General features: G+C 35.9%; 2 protein-coding genes across 11 annotated transcripts; one reads left to right on the plus strand and one right to left on the minus strand.

The window, feature by feature from the left end:
* Positions 1-982: 982 nt before the first annotated feature.
* sqd (RNA-binding protein squid) lies at positions 983-11487 on the minus strand. Of its 10 annotated transcripts, none has more exons than XM_066734977.1 (10): positions 11216-11487; positions 7391-7426; positions 6878-6918; positions 6523-6650; positions 6173-6319; positions 5949-6080; positions 5645-5870; positions 3808-3879; positions 2204-2320; positions 1767-1907 (listed from the first exon to the last, which is right to left on the minus strand). In XM_066734977.1, the coding sequence occupies exons 1-9, from the start codon at positions 11338-11340 to the stop codon at positions 2253-2255; spliced, it is 975 nt and encodes a 324-aa protein (XP_066591074.1). In that variant the 5' UTR covers positions 11341-11487; the 3' UTR covers positions 1767-1907; positions 2204-2252. The 10 variants fall into 10 exon arrangements, with proteins under 10 accessions (XP_066591070.1, XP_066591068.1, XP_066591069.1 ...); XM_066734974.1 differs by having other exon boundaries at positions 5603-5870; XM_066734973.1 differs by lacking the exon at positions 2204-2320 and having other exon boundaries at positions 983-1907.
* Positions 11488-12897: 1410 nt separating this feature from the next.
* On the plus strand, positions 12898-16016 carry LOC136778568 (EF-hand calcium-binding domain-containing protein 6). Its single transcript, XM_066735524.1, has 12 exons — positions 12898-12915; positions 13024-13147; positions 13240-13386; positions 13466-13644; positions 13701-13907; positions 13980-14201; positions 14265-14457; positions 14552-14762; positions 14858-15173; positions 15262-15407; positions 15486-15702; positions 15781-16016. The coding sequence occupies exons 1-12, from the start codon at positions 12898-12900 to the stop codon at positions 15994-15996; spliced, it is 2196 nt and encodes a 731-aa protein (XP_066591621.1). The 3' UTR covers positions 15997-16016.
* Positions 16017-16111: the final 95 nt, after the last annotated feature.

The raw sequence follows: 16111 nt of genomic DNA on the forward strand, positions 1-16111 counted from the left end.
TCCATGGTAAGATTTGAATAAAATATCTGCATCAACTCTTGAAATTATCATCAATGAAGGCTTCTGTACGAGTACTAAAAAAAGATAGAAAAAATGTAACTATTAAAATTATATATTAATCTTATTTCCAAATTGAACTTATAAATGAAGTAATGATTACTGGAAACTAGACAAATCATTTTAAAAGATTAATTAGCATTTTAACGTTAATTTCTTTTCTGTGTTTAATCTCAATTTATTTAAATTTCAGTAATACTGAACAAAGCATTTCTAAAATTCTAAAATTTCTCAAAATGTCTATTTCGTTAAATATGCGTACATGCCATGTAATTAAAATAAAACTTGTTCTGAAAAAATACGTCATAATTGGTGCTTTCAAGAAACTACTGATCGAAATATATATATATATATATATATATATCGTTCCCTATAATGAGTGTCTCTCGACATTTATATAGCATATATATATATAGCATATATATATATATATATACACACACACACATATTTATAATTTGTTATATAAATATATATGTATATCTATATATACTTATACGTTCGACGGTTAAAATTAAAAAATTGGAAGGACTAATAGCATTGATATATACAGCTGATGAAACGATCATGATAATCAACGGACGTGATAGACGTGTTTGTTGAGCATCGCTAGATACTAATAACAGGTGCATCAGTAATCTGGCCAGCTGAAAGTGTTCAACGCAGATCTATGTAACATTATACCGTTAACTAACGGAACCTTCGCAGCTCGGTTTTATGCATCATAGTAAAATCAGCAAAATATTTTCCCTAATACATATTTGATAAATCCTCCGTGTCAGTCTTATTCAAATCTAGTATACAGATATTTACCTCTATACTTTAAAGCAATCTTGTGTACAAATCTGCTTCGAAAGAACGAAAGAAAGAGAAACTGAATCATAATAGGATCGGTCAACACAAATGCAATTATATCCAAGGTATATTATGTACACAAAATGAATTTATTTTATCCTATTTTTCTTATTAATAAGGAAGCAATAATCTTTTTACCTCAATTCATATCTCACAATTGCTATAAATAGTTCGGTAGCTTTTACCTTTTTCAAAACATATCCATGTAAAAAGTACATTGCCTGCTTACTTTTCTATAGTAGGTTCCTCTTCATTAAGTTTAGTTATAGACAAAATTAAAATAATCTTATAGATAAAATTGTGAACAAGGTTCTTTTTCATTAACATTGTCACGACTGATGTGAACGCGAGAGGTATCGACATACTTCTCCACTATTCTGCGCTTTAAATTTTCTTTTCTGTCATCTTTTGCTTGCCCGTTTGCACAAACCTTCCTTCCTTTCTATCTTTCTCTCTCACCCTCTATCTGTCTCTCTCTCTCTCTCTCTCTCTCTCTCTCTTTCTCACTCTCGTGCTACATCACAGTATTTCGTCGTAAGGTGTGATACCACTGTAACCCATTCATTAATTCAAAATTATTTTTGTTATTGTGATCATTTACAATATTATTATATAAGACTTACAATACAAATAACATTTTCAACACAGTTATGTCGCTCACACCCTACATCGAAGGACATGATGAAATAATTATAGAAAATTCATGATAAATAATATGACGATATATAGAAACTGATGAAATGACGTGAAATACTTTTCACTTTGTACAAAAGGGTAAACGAGAGATGGAAGAAAGTATCTACGTGTAAAGTATGCTTGCTTTTCTGCCTTTGATAATACGGATGTACGCGAAAAACGCATTGTGATTAACTATTGTTTTTGCTGTGAATCTTGATGATTAAATTTGTTCACTGTTCTTCGAACATCTTGATGATTATGTTTTTTAATGGAATGATAATTTGACGAGTTATGAGATTTGTTGTGGGGCAGGAAACCTGCAAATAAAAAGAACACATTATTCATTAGAAACTTCGTCTTAATAAATGAGCCTATGAAACTTAAGATATATTTGTATTCTTTTTTTCCATTTTTATATCGTAAATCGGTATTAGGCTGGTTAGTGAAACATTCCGCATAATGAAAGAAGGAAAATATGATGAAAGTCCGAAATGTTAACAAGGCATGCATTTTTGTATCTAATGCTCGGCGACAGAGAGGGTAGAGATAACATTTTTAAAAGGAAAAGTTTAGGTTCTAGACTTAAGGTTTTAGGAAGATGAAGGTGACTCACCAGCGGTTACAATGCAATTTGCATTGATGTCGCAATTAAGGTTTTCCATTTAATAGGGTTGGTGCCTTTGGTTCTGGCGACCACCTCCCCTCTGCTTGCCGCCGTAGCCTGAGCCTCCTGAAACATACCCATTATAGACTGTTAGCTCTCAACAACCGAAAAGCAACCCCTTCCACCTCTACCCGTTATCGTACGAAAGAAAAAAAGTAAGATGACCACGACAGAAAAAAGTTGACTTATCGTAAGAAATCTATCACACGCACACTTCTAGCGATACTATTACAAACTATATTTATAAGTACGTATATATGTATATATATTTATATATATATATACATATCTATGTATATACATATATATAAAATTATAAACAATATAAAGATACGAGAATAGGCTACAGAGAATCTATAGAGGCTACAGGCTAAGGTAGTAAGCTACAGGCCGCGTTCCAATTTATACTTTCCTTTTCCCCTATACATTTCTGGTGTTGTTTCACAGGCTGAAATGAATATTTCAGTTTTGTCTCATTGTATTATCGAGCACTTGACCAATTTTGTCATATGCTTCACAAATACATTTCTTAACAATTAATACAGTTTTATTCGCTCTTATAAAATAATTTTAATACATGTATACACATTACTAACTAACACAAAAGATTGTTTTATATTTTCTTTCATTTACAAAAGCTTAAATAGAAAATTAATCCGAATGTGATAATGGCCAGAAATGTTTAAAGGTCAAGAAATGGAAACAAAACTTATGGAAGGAGGATCAATGAAGGAGGATTAAATTTTGAAATAATAGGATTTTTTAAGTAGCTATTCCAAGCAAAAGAAAGAAAAAAATTTAAACATAACCAAATGATGAGAAAGATATTGATCTACGAGGCTTAAAAATTACAATATCTTTCTTTAATAGTTTGATCTTTGTTTACTGAAGAGTAAATAATACTTAAAATTAACCTATATCCCAAATGGTATAAGTTTATTTGTCTTCTTTAAATCTCGTAGAAAAATTACTTTCATCCTAAAGTTTTTCCCCTGTGTTAGTGCAATTAAGTATTAATGGTGTATTTATCGATTCTGTTTGCACGCACTTGGAGTTTGGAATATTTTCTTTTAATAATAAAAAACATTATATAATAGAAAAAATTAGATGTTCATATTAGTATTTTATATATCCCATACTCCATTGCATTCAACAATGAAGATGATTTTCCTACGTGCACACAATATCACATCCACTCAGAGCTGGGTTAATAAAGAAATAAATAAAAGAGAGATTGATACTATCGTGGAAAAGATTTAAATATCTTACAAAATCATCTCAAATTCACATTCTTTATGGAAAAGATGATTGTGTAAAATTTCTTAGATAGATGAAAACTTATCACACTTTGAACAATCAAAGGAATGTAAATTAAGAATTTAATAGGACGAATTATAAAAAACTGAATGATAAGTATCCATAGTCAGAGTGTAAAGTTCTTTAAGGGGAGGATGAACAGGCTTGAAATATAACATATACTAAGAAATAAATATGTGCTAGAAATGAATTGGTACGAAGGAGATATAAAATAGATAAGGGACGCTAATGCGTACCTTTCCCGCGTGCACCACCGCGCCCACCACTGTAGCCACCATCGTAACTACCACCGCCATAGCCATAGCCGTCTGCGTTTCATGGAACACACGGTATAAGAAACAATGGGATCAGTATTGGCATACACGGCTTATAATATTTTCTATTATTAAATCTCTCAACAAATATACTCATCATCATCTCTTGCACCAAATGCAGTATAAAAACGATTGTGTGAATTACGACGGTGCTCGATAACAAGATCTGCCTGAATTATTTTAAAGTTTAACGTGTAATCTTCCAAAGGGTTATCTAAATTCAATAATTTATAGAAATCTCAGCTGATAACTAATTTATGATGTTTAAGTTATGAAACTATATATTGTGACATGCAACTTTTTTATTGGTAAAAATTAAAAGACTTTGTCCATCACTGTCCCAGGAATAAGGAAATAAATTTAATTCCCTAATATATAATTATTGCTTGAACTTCTAAAGAAAAGACTTTCCCAAACTCTGTTACTTGACCCTAAAACTGTGAATACTATAAACATGCTCGACATGAATTCTAACAGTATAAACATGTCTCGAACAGAATTTCATTGATTAAAGCATGTTTTTAGCTTCCGTGGATTCTAAATGAAGTGACTATGAGTTGTAAGTGTGATTCATGCATGATGAGAATGTGATAGGGAGTCGAAAGCAGGATTGTAGGGATACAATATATCAAAATTCATACGACATATTGTCATATACATTGTTATTCAATGTTTACCACACAGATTTGGTTAAATTTTTATGTTACAGCTTTGCGTGAAAACAAATTCATTAATATTTATTGGAAGTGACACACACACACACACAAGAAAGGCTATTTAATTCATTTAAATACATCTATAGAACTGCAAAGAATCTGCACTTTGAGTAATGAATTTATGTCCACGCATACACTGCTACACTCAATGTTACTGTGTATTGATATCTTTAATAATATACAGCATACGTAAGTGTACTTATGTGTATATGTGGTGTTAGTTGAAAATATTAAGGCATGAAAAGAAAAAACAACTTTGCAATTAATTTGTTATAAATAACTTTAAAAAGATATAAATATATAAATAAAGAAAACAACCCTCTGGAAGTAGGCAAAAATATTCGGATTATGTTCTATTTTTCACCGAATAATTTGCTCTACTATCGAGCAAAATTTAATTTACCTACTATACGTCTACAGTGGACACAATGATTTTCTGTTTAGTCAAAGCTAAGCACAACGCTCGACGAAAATTGTTACTGGAGGAACATAACCCGAGAAAAGTTACACGTTCAACAGAATAAATCGGCTTTAATGATATAGAATAAATACGAAGATGTTTTTGAAAGCTATTATTAGTTTAGTTATCCATGTAGAGCAGAAACCAAAATTATGTTTCTACATACGAGTAAACTATTCATGAATGATATTTCAATTGGATGCTGAACCGCCAGCAAATCAACGTTCATAACACATTGGTTATCATAAATTACAAATGGAAGTTGAGTAAATTGTCATGAGATGATAGTAATGCATCAGGATTGGACTATACAATGTACGTACACAAACAAGTTCATCTCATTTAAAAAAATATCTCAATGCGATTCAAGTCAATGAGCTAACTGCGATGGTAAGAAATGCTCCACGTATGGATCTTTCGATTAAGATCATAAGAATATTGAACTAGGACTGTAACGATAGCTATTGCACAATCGAGAAAAAGACAATTTCAAGAGCGCGAAAAGTTTCACGTGACCTTTAATGATAGTCAATGAAATTACCGTATCCACTGTAGTCGTAGCCACCATAGCCGCCGTACCCACCGCCGTAGTAGTCACCGTATCCTCCATATCCGTCGTAACCGCCATAGCCGCCACCTTGGCCGTATCCGCCTCCGTAGCCGCCGCCATAGCCACCCTGTCCCCAACCTCCTTGACCACCGAATCCACGACCTCTACCCCCTCTTCCTCCTCGACCCCCACGACCACCAGCTCCTCCTCTTATTCCAGTCAAAGTTTCGGGCTTTGGCGTTGCTTTTCTTACGTCAACCTGTGCCAAAAAAGAATCCACATTTAGTATGTTTTCTCAGTAGTGGAAAAAAATCTAGGATCCTTTCGGTACACTTACCTCTTTACCATTAATTGTCTGTTTGGGCGTCTTTAACAAATCTAGAACTACTTGCTCAGATTCAAAGGTGATAAAGCAGAACGCTTTCCTCTGGTTCTTTGTCTTGTCGAAAGGCATTTCTACATCGACGATCTAAGGAAATCGAGTGACGTTATTTTTTAAGTACCAGAAGTAAAGTTTTTTTTCCTAAAGAAGTTTTCGTTCACGTAAAGCCTCATTCGTACCGTTCCAAACTGCGAGAAGAAATTTTTGATATCCTCGTCCTCCAGTTCCGTCGAAAGACCACCCACAAATATTTTTCCGCTCTTTGCTTTTGCTCTCTTTGGGTCAACCTTTTTGTTATTGATCACGTGATCTCCATCTTCCAAAATCTATGAATCAAAAAGAAAGACGACAAATTAACAAGAGGATCGTTAGAATGCTTCGAAATTTCTTTCATGTTGAAAATTCGTCAGGAAGTGGTAAGTTTCCTCACATGCATTCAGTAGCAGAACTGGAATATATATCATCATGAATAGAGTTGGAGAGAGTAGTATGAAATTTCGTAATCCTGTACGACAACAAGTTTAGTTACCTTTTCAAGTGAAACTGCTTTGGCGAATACAATAAACGCAAATCCTCGCGACCGACCCGTGTTTGGGTCTGTCTTGACATTGATGCTTTCAATATCTCCGTATTTACCAAAATGGTCTCTTAGTTCCTCTGAAAAATAATAAGCGTAGAATTAGTAATCTGCAGTTGAGTGTTCCAATCAGAATTTTAAGGAATCAATTTTCTATGAGTGAAGCTCAGTATATTAATAATCTCATCTAACAGTTTCTCCCTTCTGTTATCTGAAGGTGTCCTAAGATATTATATCATCATTGCTAATTTTGCATGCTACGACTCTATTATTCTACAAAACACACTATAAAGAGGGAGTTACTTACTGTCAGTAGTTTCCCAGCTGAGACCACCAACGAACAATTTCCTGTGAAGGACAAAAACAGAGTAATAAATTAAAATCAATACGAATCAACAAAAAAACCTTAGGGTCCCTAAGTCTTTAATTACTTATATTGGAATTTAATTTGAATATTGATGTAACTTGTAATTTATTCTTATTATTATTATTGCTGTTATTATCATTATTATTAATTAATTATTATTATCGCAAGAGATTTTCGGGCTTTGGACGTCTGCAAATTCTCAAATCACTGCAACTGTGCAAAAATTATCTGCAATAAAAATGGTGAAAAGGTAGTGCATAGCAATGTTCATCTTTTTATAAATGTTCATTATTATTGAGTCATTATTTATTCTAGCCGGCTACCACCTGGATATGTAACTTATGCGCTCGCAACACCGCGGTTTGAACTGGAAAGATTACTTTGTGAAAACCGAACCGTTGCGTTTGGTAAACAGAAAAAAAGGCGAGAAAATAATGAAAAAATTCAATGTACCTATTGTTCAGACTGTCCTGGTTTGCTCCGGTAGACCTGCAAAGCAATGGAACGGATTTATTTTACTAAAAGAACTTTTCGGTTTCATGATTCGTAAAAGCCTAACTCAGAAAAACCTGTAATTTTTCTCACGGTGTACGCTTCGAGTTGAGAACAGAATGAAAAAAAAAAAAAAAAAAAAATGAATTTGTTCATACCCCTAAAAACACTCGTTAACATTTATATCTCTTAAATGGCAAAAATGAGCTTAATTTAATCGTACAAAAAAGGGGTGTTTACAAAAAAAAAAAAAAACTGACACAAAAAGCTTCTAAAATTTGGTATTTTTTGTTCCAATACATCATAAACTTAATATTAATTATAACTTGAGTTGCCTGCACTGCTTTAATTTTACAATGAACATCTATGCAGGTTAAAAGTATCTTTGACAATTCGCATATTGTCGGAACAATTACTATAATAATAAATGAAATGAATGATTGTATATGACGAAGTCTAAATGTTACATGTAAAAATGATCAGACAATCGTTTGAAGCTAATATATAAGAAGACTGCTTTGCACACCACACAGACCTTTGTTGAAAGACGAAAAAATGCCAAGTGCTTTTGCAAAAGTGAGGAAAAAAAGATATAAATAAAAAAAAAAGAAGAAAACTAAAGTGAGTTGGAAAAAAAGTATATTGCGGAATTATTATCTCTATTTAATTAAATTCACGGAAAAAAGAGCAAAGTACTAATTCCCGAAATTTTTGCGAAACCCGAGCAATAGTTACAACTCCAGTTGACATACAGCTGCTCCTAAAGGAAAATTAAATTTAACTCTTTTCCAAGTAGAACTCTGCTGAAAGGCCCAAAGTAATGGCAGTAATGGTAGATTGACTGCAAATCTATTGAAAAGCTAAAAAAATTATTTTTAAATTAAAAGTTAAGATCGATCATGGAATTGCGGATATTTAGCAAAAGTGTTACAATACACAAAATCTGTATGCACATATGAATAATTTATAATAAATATTGATATTATAATATGAAATTGCTTTGTTTCTCTATATAGAAATATAAAATTATACGTTATTATTATTATATCGGTAAAGTACAAGCAGAATTATTTCTTTCAAGTCCTGATATACTTTTCGTCCTTTTTTTTGAAACAATGATTTTATATACGTGTTTATATATATGTATATATATATATATAATGTACATATTATATATATTGATTTATTATAGAGAGAGCTGCGATTCAATTTTCACTTTTCTGGCAGTGTGATGGTTGTCTGTTACTTAAATATCGATAACTCTGATATCATATGCAATATATGTATCATCTAGGGCTGGTGATAAATACCGTGGGCACCAGTCTCACTCGCCGGTTATCAGTTGTTGGTCGGGTCACCGTTAGCCGGTTGAGAGCCGCCCGCCATAATCGCACTGGGTCGTTTGCCACCTGCAGACCAAGCCACATAAACTGGGTTAATGGCATTCCGACCTATTGGAGATTTTCGCATTGGCCCTAGTGACTCTGTGCTTTGATCACGCCCAAACAGCTTTGACATCGGATCAGAAATTACTCTACGCGTGACCCAGCAGGCAAGTGTGTGTCTGTGCGAGACTCTTTACATTTCAGACGCAATTTGATCGATTGACTGACTGACTCGACTTCCAGTGCTTGTGTTGTGACGAAACATTGACAGACTTGACTTGATAACTTCAACTTGATTGAGATAGACAGACAGACGTCTCGCTAATATTTCAGATTCACAAGTCATTTTTCATAAGGCTTCACACGGTTTTCAGTTTCACAGATCCCAGCCAAGCGGTACATGTATTGTCAATTCTGAACAATTGACTAACCAGAGAATTCGGCTGCAATGAATCAATCAACGAGGAAGACTCGGCTGGCCAAAAATGCATTCAAAAGTTTACACTATAAAAATATTATTATTCATTATTATTTGCGTTATGTGTGTATACAAATCTTGATCAACTGTGAAATTATAACTCTTAATTTTCGTCTCTTATTTATCGCTACAATTTTCTCTGTCCTCTATTCTCTATTTTCAATAACTTTATTAAATTACAAAACTACAAAAGAATTAATCACTTAGAAGAAATGGGAGCAGAAATAAGGATTTTACACAAAGTTTACAAAATTTTTAACAGATAAACGTATGTATATACCTCGCAACAGCAGCACAACATAAATTCTATATAACTAATACCTATTAAAATTACGTATATATATACCTTAGATTATTTTTTCATTACGATCGAGCAAACATGCAAGATTTTTAGAATCGATTATTTCAAATTTTAATTCTTATCAATTTTACAATGCCAGCTTTCCAACTTAATTAATTTTTGCTACGTCGGACATTTTAATCACATCCTTCCTCGCTTTTTTTCGGCTAAATAATCCACATATCCGAACAATGGGTGAGAGGAAGTATTTCTCCAAATTGTCAGAAAAAATTTCTTTACGACACTTGTCCAGTCGATCTAAAATCCATCTTGATTTTTCTCATAAATTTTTGAAGATTACATCCACTTTCCCAGCTAATTATTGCTAGTCACTCTCCCTCTTTCGTTGCGAAAGAATAAGAAATTTAATAATGCTTACCCGTTTCATAAAAAAAAACACCCCTAATTAGTGCAAAAGTATCAATCCAATGCTGTAAAGATGCAAAAAAGAACTATATCTTTGTCTCATTCTCCCTTTCTGAAGCACAATGCAGTAAACAATAAAATAAAAAAATAAAAAAAACCCACAATCAGAAAAAGATATCAGAGGCAGGTAATAATTATTTATATATACTGAGCATGTCCAATCGTCAGACTAATTTCACCAGCGAATCATCCACACATCTCGAGATCTCGTTATTCTGAAAAAGTACTAGAGAACCGAAAATCAACAAAAATTCTTACAAACTACGAGCAGCTTTAATGAAAAACTGATCAATGAACATTATTTTACGTGCCTGTGATTAACTCTTACGCATTACATTTCACAAGTAAATCCCTCACGGAAATCAAGCGTCGTTCCGTATTTCCTCACACCTAATTTTAGTCTAGCATCGACTCTCTCTCTCTCTCTTTCTTTCTCTCTCTCTCTCTCTTTGCCTCTTTCACCATCTCTATATCTATCTATCTATCTTTCTTTCTCTCTCTCTCTGTCTCTTTCGCTCTCTCTCTCTCTCTCTCTTACTGTTTCTTTCTTCGATCGCCACTTTGAATTTTGGAATTATGCACAATTGGGTGGATTAAAAAATAGATAATGGAAAGGATGTGATAAAATGTTCTTGCAACAAAAATTAAGGACGTGCCCAAGCACACGATACACGAACTCTATCCGGGTAACATAGAAAAATGGACTCTCGCGAGGAGAGTCTTCTGCAGCAAGATAATCGCCATTTTTATTTGGCCGGCTATTGGAAGATGCGTGGGCGCGTCCCTTCTCTCTAAGCTTTCAGCCGGCATCTTTCGCTTTTTCACTTTTCCGACGCATCTGTGACCGTGTTTCTGTCTGAGGGGAGAAAAAGTTTGGAACGATCAGGTCACAAAAGCATGCAATTACGTAAAATTAGTTGGAAAAACTTTATAGACTGCCCGGATACAACCGATGCTATTGGATTATGTTCAAGTGGGTTTCACGTGTCCGCCATTTTGTCATACGCGAAGACTGTACCATCGAAAAGACTACGTCACGAGTTTAAGTCTGCTCAGTAATGTTCGCGGCGGCGTATAAATCCGTATTTGTATCGAATCCCGATTAAACACTAAAATCACCGAGTATCTCGATAATAAATCAAACAAGAATGGGTTACCTGTCCTCCTGGGACTCCTGACCGTTTTCCGCGGCGTCCCCGCCGCCGTTCTCAGCTTCACCGTTTTGCTCGAAGTTTTGTTCGGCAACATCTTCGCTGAAGTCCTTATTCTCCTGATCGGCCATAATTTATTGCGAGTTTAATCGGATCACTTGATTAACACAATACTTAAATATTATTATGCGCAATAATCGTACGCTTTGCTGCTGTACGGAATTACACACTCGCGTCCGTACTGCTCGGCTGCCGAATGGAGAAGGAAGAGCGGCGACTCACACTCGTTTTGACTCAGAGCATCACGCGCGCAGAGCATCACGGGAATTCCGTTCTGTAGTCGGGCCACCGACCAATCGCAGCGCGCCACTCACTGACGTATCTATTTACTCTTGTCGCCCATGCGTAACCAAAGAACGCGTTCAACAGCTACGAGACTTTCAATAATTGTCAATGCTTTGCTATAAAAATTTGTAAGACCTTTACAAACATATTTTCTTTCCAATTTAACCTATATTACACGAATTCTTAAAAACTTGCTAGTACAAATATTGGAACAACCTTATGTTATAAAAATTCCACTACAATTGATATTTGTTAAACCAGTAAGATTTGAGAGGAGAGCAAAAATAAAGAACTCGGTAAGCGAATTAAAGCGAAATAACTGGATAGTATATTAAAATAAAATGGAAGATATTCTTTGAAAATTTTACGGCTAGAAATTGGTCATCTTTCGTAGGAAAAGAGCTAGTACATAATTTATAGCAAGAAGCATTAAGCTTTCGATAAATTGTTACAGTCCTGGTTCTTTAATCGATGCTTCGTCGGCTAACACTTTGATGCGTCGTAGGAGAGGCGGAAGGGAAACGAAAATACTGTAGTGGCACAGTCTGTGCTCATCCCAAACGTGGAATAGCTAGGGGCACGGAGACCAATCAAACGTCTCGAAATCGAGTAGTAGACCACGCCATCCAATCAGAATCTACGAACGGTCCCGCTCCATTCAGTAAACTTGATTTCCCAGAGTTCCCGGCGCGTATTTATTTCATAGAAATCAATAAAGCAATACTTTGCTTCTTCTCCGCGTTACGCGTAGCTAGTTAACGATTAGCCGTTCGACGCTTAAAGTTGAATTCGATGTTAAAATGAAATAATTATGTATATTAATTATTATTCACATGTCACAACGTACATGCGAAGATTAAAGCGGGAAGAGAGTGCAATTAACAGAGGATGGACAAGCGTCCACGCGGTCGGCGCTGGCGTCGCTCTAGATGGCAGCACTTAATTGCATCTATTTTCGTTCCAGACGGAACGGATGCTTGATAAATTTAATGAGATTTGCTTGAAATCCAAAGGGACTGTCAATCAACATTATATTTTAAGATGACTGCAATGAAGGAAAAAATTCTTTGAAAAAGCTTCTTGTAAATGTACCATGCTATTCGTTCCATACAAATAAATGTTTTTTATATCATAAATCTAATAAAAAAATCTAATGTCACCGTAAACCACAAATAAAACCTTTAGCCAAATGATTCTTTTGTTTTTTGCCATAATAAAATCACGATAAAATTAACCACTCCTAAATTATACAGTTTTTGTTAAATTCAAGTGAATATCATCAGAGTAAATAATTGATTAGCCGAATAAATACTATAAATAAGAAGGAACCTTTGCTGTGCAAAATGCCTGAGAAACCAAAAGTAAGATTTAGACAAATCTGTAGAAATCTACTGATCGAAAGCTTACTTACTAATGGACGTGAAAGGTTAACATTTTTGAGTGCTTAAATCCTGCTTCCATTATGGCAGGACTTAAAACTGCAAGATGTCTGGCGTACCTGCAACAAGGTACAGGCTGCAATTTTTCGAGTAGGATTGAATCTTTGGGATTACTACGGACCTTTAGACCCAAACAAGAAATCCCTAATCTCAGGTACTCGCACTTTCTTTTGAAAGATTGGAGAGTTCTTAGAAACTATACACGAAAAGCTGACTTACTTGGTGAAAATAAATCTAATACCACAGAGTCCAAGTTTACATCGATTTTGGCTGGGCCATTGAAGCCCCTGATTGGTCTGACCAATAAAGAAATTTTTGATCTGGCCGACTATTTTCGTATTCAAGACGGTAGAATCCTGTACGCTCAATTCTGTAACTTGATACACCACAGTGGTACGACATGAAAATATGAAAGCGTTTATAGTCCTAAGAGGAGACTGTTGACCAACGAATTGACGAATTTCTCGCATAGTTCCCGAATTCGATAAACAAGAAGACCTCGTGACTGGTTTGGAATGGGAGGATCCGTTACACGTAAACGTTGTGAGCCCCATCGAGCAAAGGAAATTGGATCTTATAATAACTCAGATAGCGTTGCTCTTGAAGAAGAGGAATCTCGTGCTGAGGCCATACTTTCAAGATTACGAATTAGTACGTTATACGAAAGTTTTCTAAGTGGAAGCTCGCCATAAATTTCAGTTTTCCAGGTTTCAAAGAACAATGGGACCGTTACTTTTGCCCATTTCGGTCGTATTCTCAAATTCCTCGGCATTACACTGGCACCTCACGAGTTTTGCCTGTTGATCAAGCGGTTTGCAAAGGACGGATATACAGTAAACTATGTGGCGTTTCTCAAGGCTATCGATGACGTCCACAATTATTTTGAAAAGCACGGGATGCTTAGTTTAGATGGGGTAATATTCGCCTCTCATTAGCACACACACACACACACAAGCGTCTTAATTGCACTGTTCGTCCCAACCTAGACACTGCTGGACGTATTTCCGGGAAAAGTAGTGACAGCTGATCTGCCGAAGCTGCCACGACCGGAAATCGGTAAAAAACAGACGAGCGAGGTGTTCCAGAAGCAATCTGTGTTTCATCCAGTCCTGGACTGGGAGAAAGAAGCAATGCCTCGCATGGAAATCATTCAGAGAGTTCAGAGACACATTCTCGAGCATCGAATACATATCTCGGAATTTTTCAAGGTCATCCTCCATGCACGAAACAACAACTCAGCCTAAAACATAATTTTCAATATACCACCACAGGCTTTCGATCCTCTGAACATTGGAAAAATTACCGTCTCCCAATTCAGACGTGGCCTTGACGCACTTCTCGTCTCCTCGTTGGGCAAACTTTGTCTCACCGAGTCGGAAATCAGCGACTTTATCGACCTCTACAGGGATCCCGATGACTCTGAGCGCGTCTGCTGGAAAAGCTTCGAAGAACTGATCAATCTGGGTATATAACTGCACTGGCGTGTGTAGATAATATTCTTCTTTGTTTTATTATTATTATATTTACTTAATTTCCCTTCTCGGTTGAATCGTCAAAGTTTTCAATGTGAAGAACCTGGAAAAAATGCCAAGTTACAAGGTTGAAACTCCACCACAAGGAATAGTAAATTTACGTCGTAAAGGTCTAAAAGAATGGCGAACAGTGAGTGAGGATAAGCGAAGAATCTGCGAGGAGCTGATCTCGAAAATCAGATGCAGAGTTCAGTCCAGAGGCTTGGGTTTGAGAGATGCTTTTAGGGATTATGATAGGTATAACGTTGCGTAGTTTCTTGGTAGAGCAGCTGTGATTCGTTATAAACACGAGGTTATCGAGCACGAGTGAAAAACAATATCTTCTTATCCAGACACAATCATGGCCACGTTACGAGGGCTCAATTCAGGCAGATCTTGAAGACCCTCGTGATTCTGCTCTCCGAGGAGGAGGAGTACGCACTGGAGCAGAGGTACAACGACGATCAGGGCTTCAATTATTTTAGCTTCGTCGACGAGGTCGAATCGAAGCCCGTGGTTGAACCGATTTACGAGGAAATGCTGAAAGAAAAACAAAGAATCAATGCGGAGAAGCCTCGGGACAGGGGAGAAATGACCGCCAGGGATGAGACTGATTTAGTGCTAATTTTAGCCAAAATAAAAGCTAAAGTCGTTCGAGAAGGAATAAAGGTTTGGCAACGATGAATTGTAGTTGTTGTTGTGTATACGTACCTTTACTACGATTTAATCTCACCCAGAAAACTCGATTATTCGACAGGTGTGCGAATTTATGCGTCCGTACGATCGACTCAATCATTCAATAATATCAAAATCGGATTTCATTCGGAGTCTCGATCTGCTTCGCTGTAATTTGAGCGTCACGGAGATGGAAAGCATCGTCAAAGCTTTTCGGTCTCCCTCGAGGTGAGAGATTATTGAGTTTCCTCGCAGTTTTAAAATTGCAGCAGTTAAAATTCTAAGAACAATGTGTCTCGAGAAAAGATCGGGTTTTGTCGAGTATACGAGATTCGCCGAAATCGTCGAGGAGGCTGTTTACAAGGGATACTTGGAAAAGACGCCGCTTACCGTGCCTACGCCCCATGTGCCTTCCGAGGCATGTACCAAAACATTCTTAAACTTCGAGGAGAGACGTTTGGTCGAATTAGCACTGGATAAACTCAGCAAAGTTTCTCAGCCGAATCTAATCGAGATCTTCATGGTTTGTATCACACATCACCCCCCCCCCCCTCCCTTCTTCCTCTCTTGCATAACGTTACCTGCGTTTTTCCCCTTTCAGGATTACGATAAAGAAAACATAGGCACAGTGTGCAGAAACCAATTGGTCAGAGCTCTGTCTGAGAGAAATATGTACGATATGCTAACTAACAGGGAATTGGACGCTATACACAAATGTTTTTCAGTTGAAAGAGGTGGCCGATTAGAGATTGATTATAGAGCTTTCCTTAAAGCAATTCATTTCCTTCAAGAATCCCGCAAAACTTCCCTTTGTTGAATAAAATCTCAGAAAAAATCCATCTTCGATTTATTGTTTTATTTACGATTCCCGATAATTCGTTCATCCGGAAAATGATGCTCCCAGAGCCACAGATAGCTGAGGTAACACGCAT

This window comes from Prorops nasuta, unplaced genomic scaffold (assembly GCF_024137725.1).
Source record: "Prorops nasuta isolate Cenicafe-Biocafe unplaced genomic scaffold, Cenicafe_Pnas_1.2 PNAS00014, whole genome shotgun sequence".
In the NCBI taxonomy this organism is placed as follows: Eukaryota; Metazoa; Arthropoda; class Insecta; order Hymenoptera; family Bethylidae; genus Prorops; species Prorops nasuta.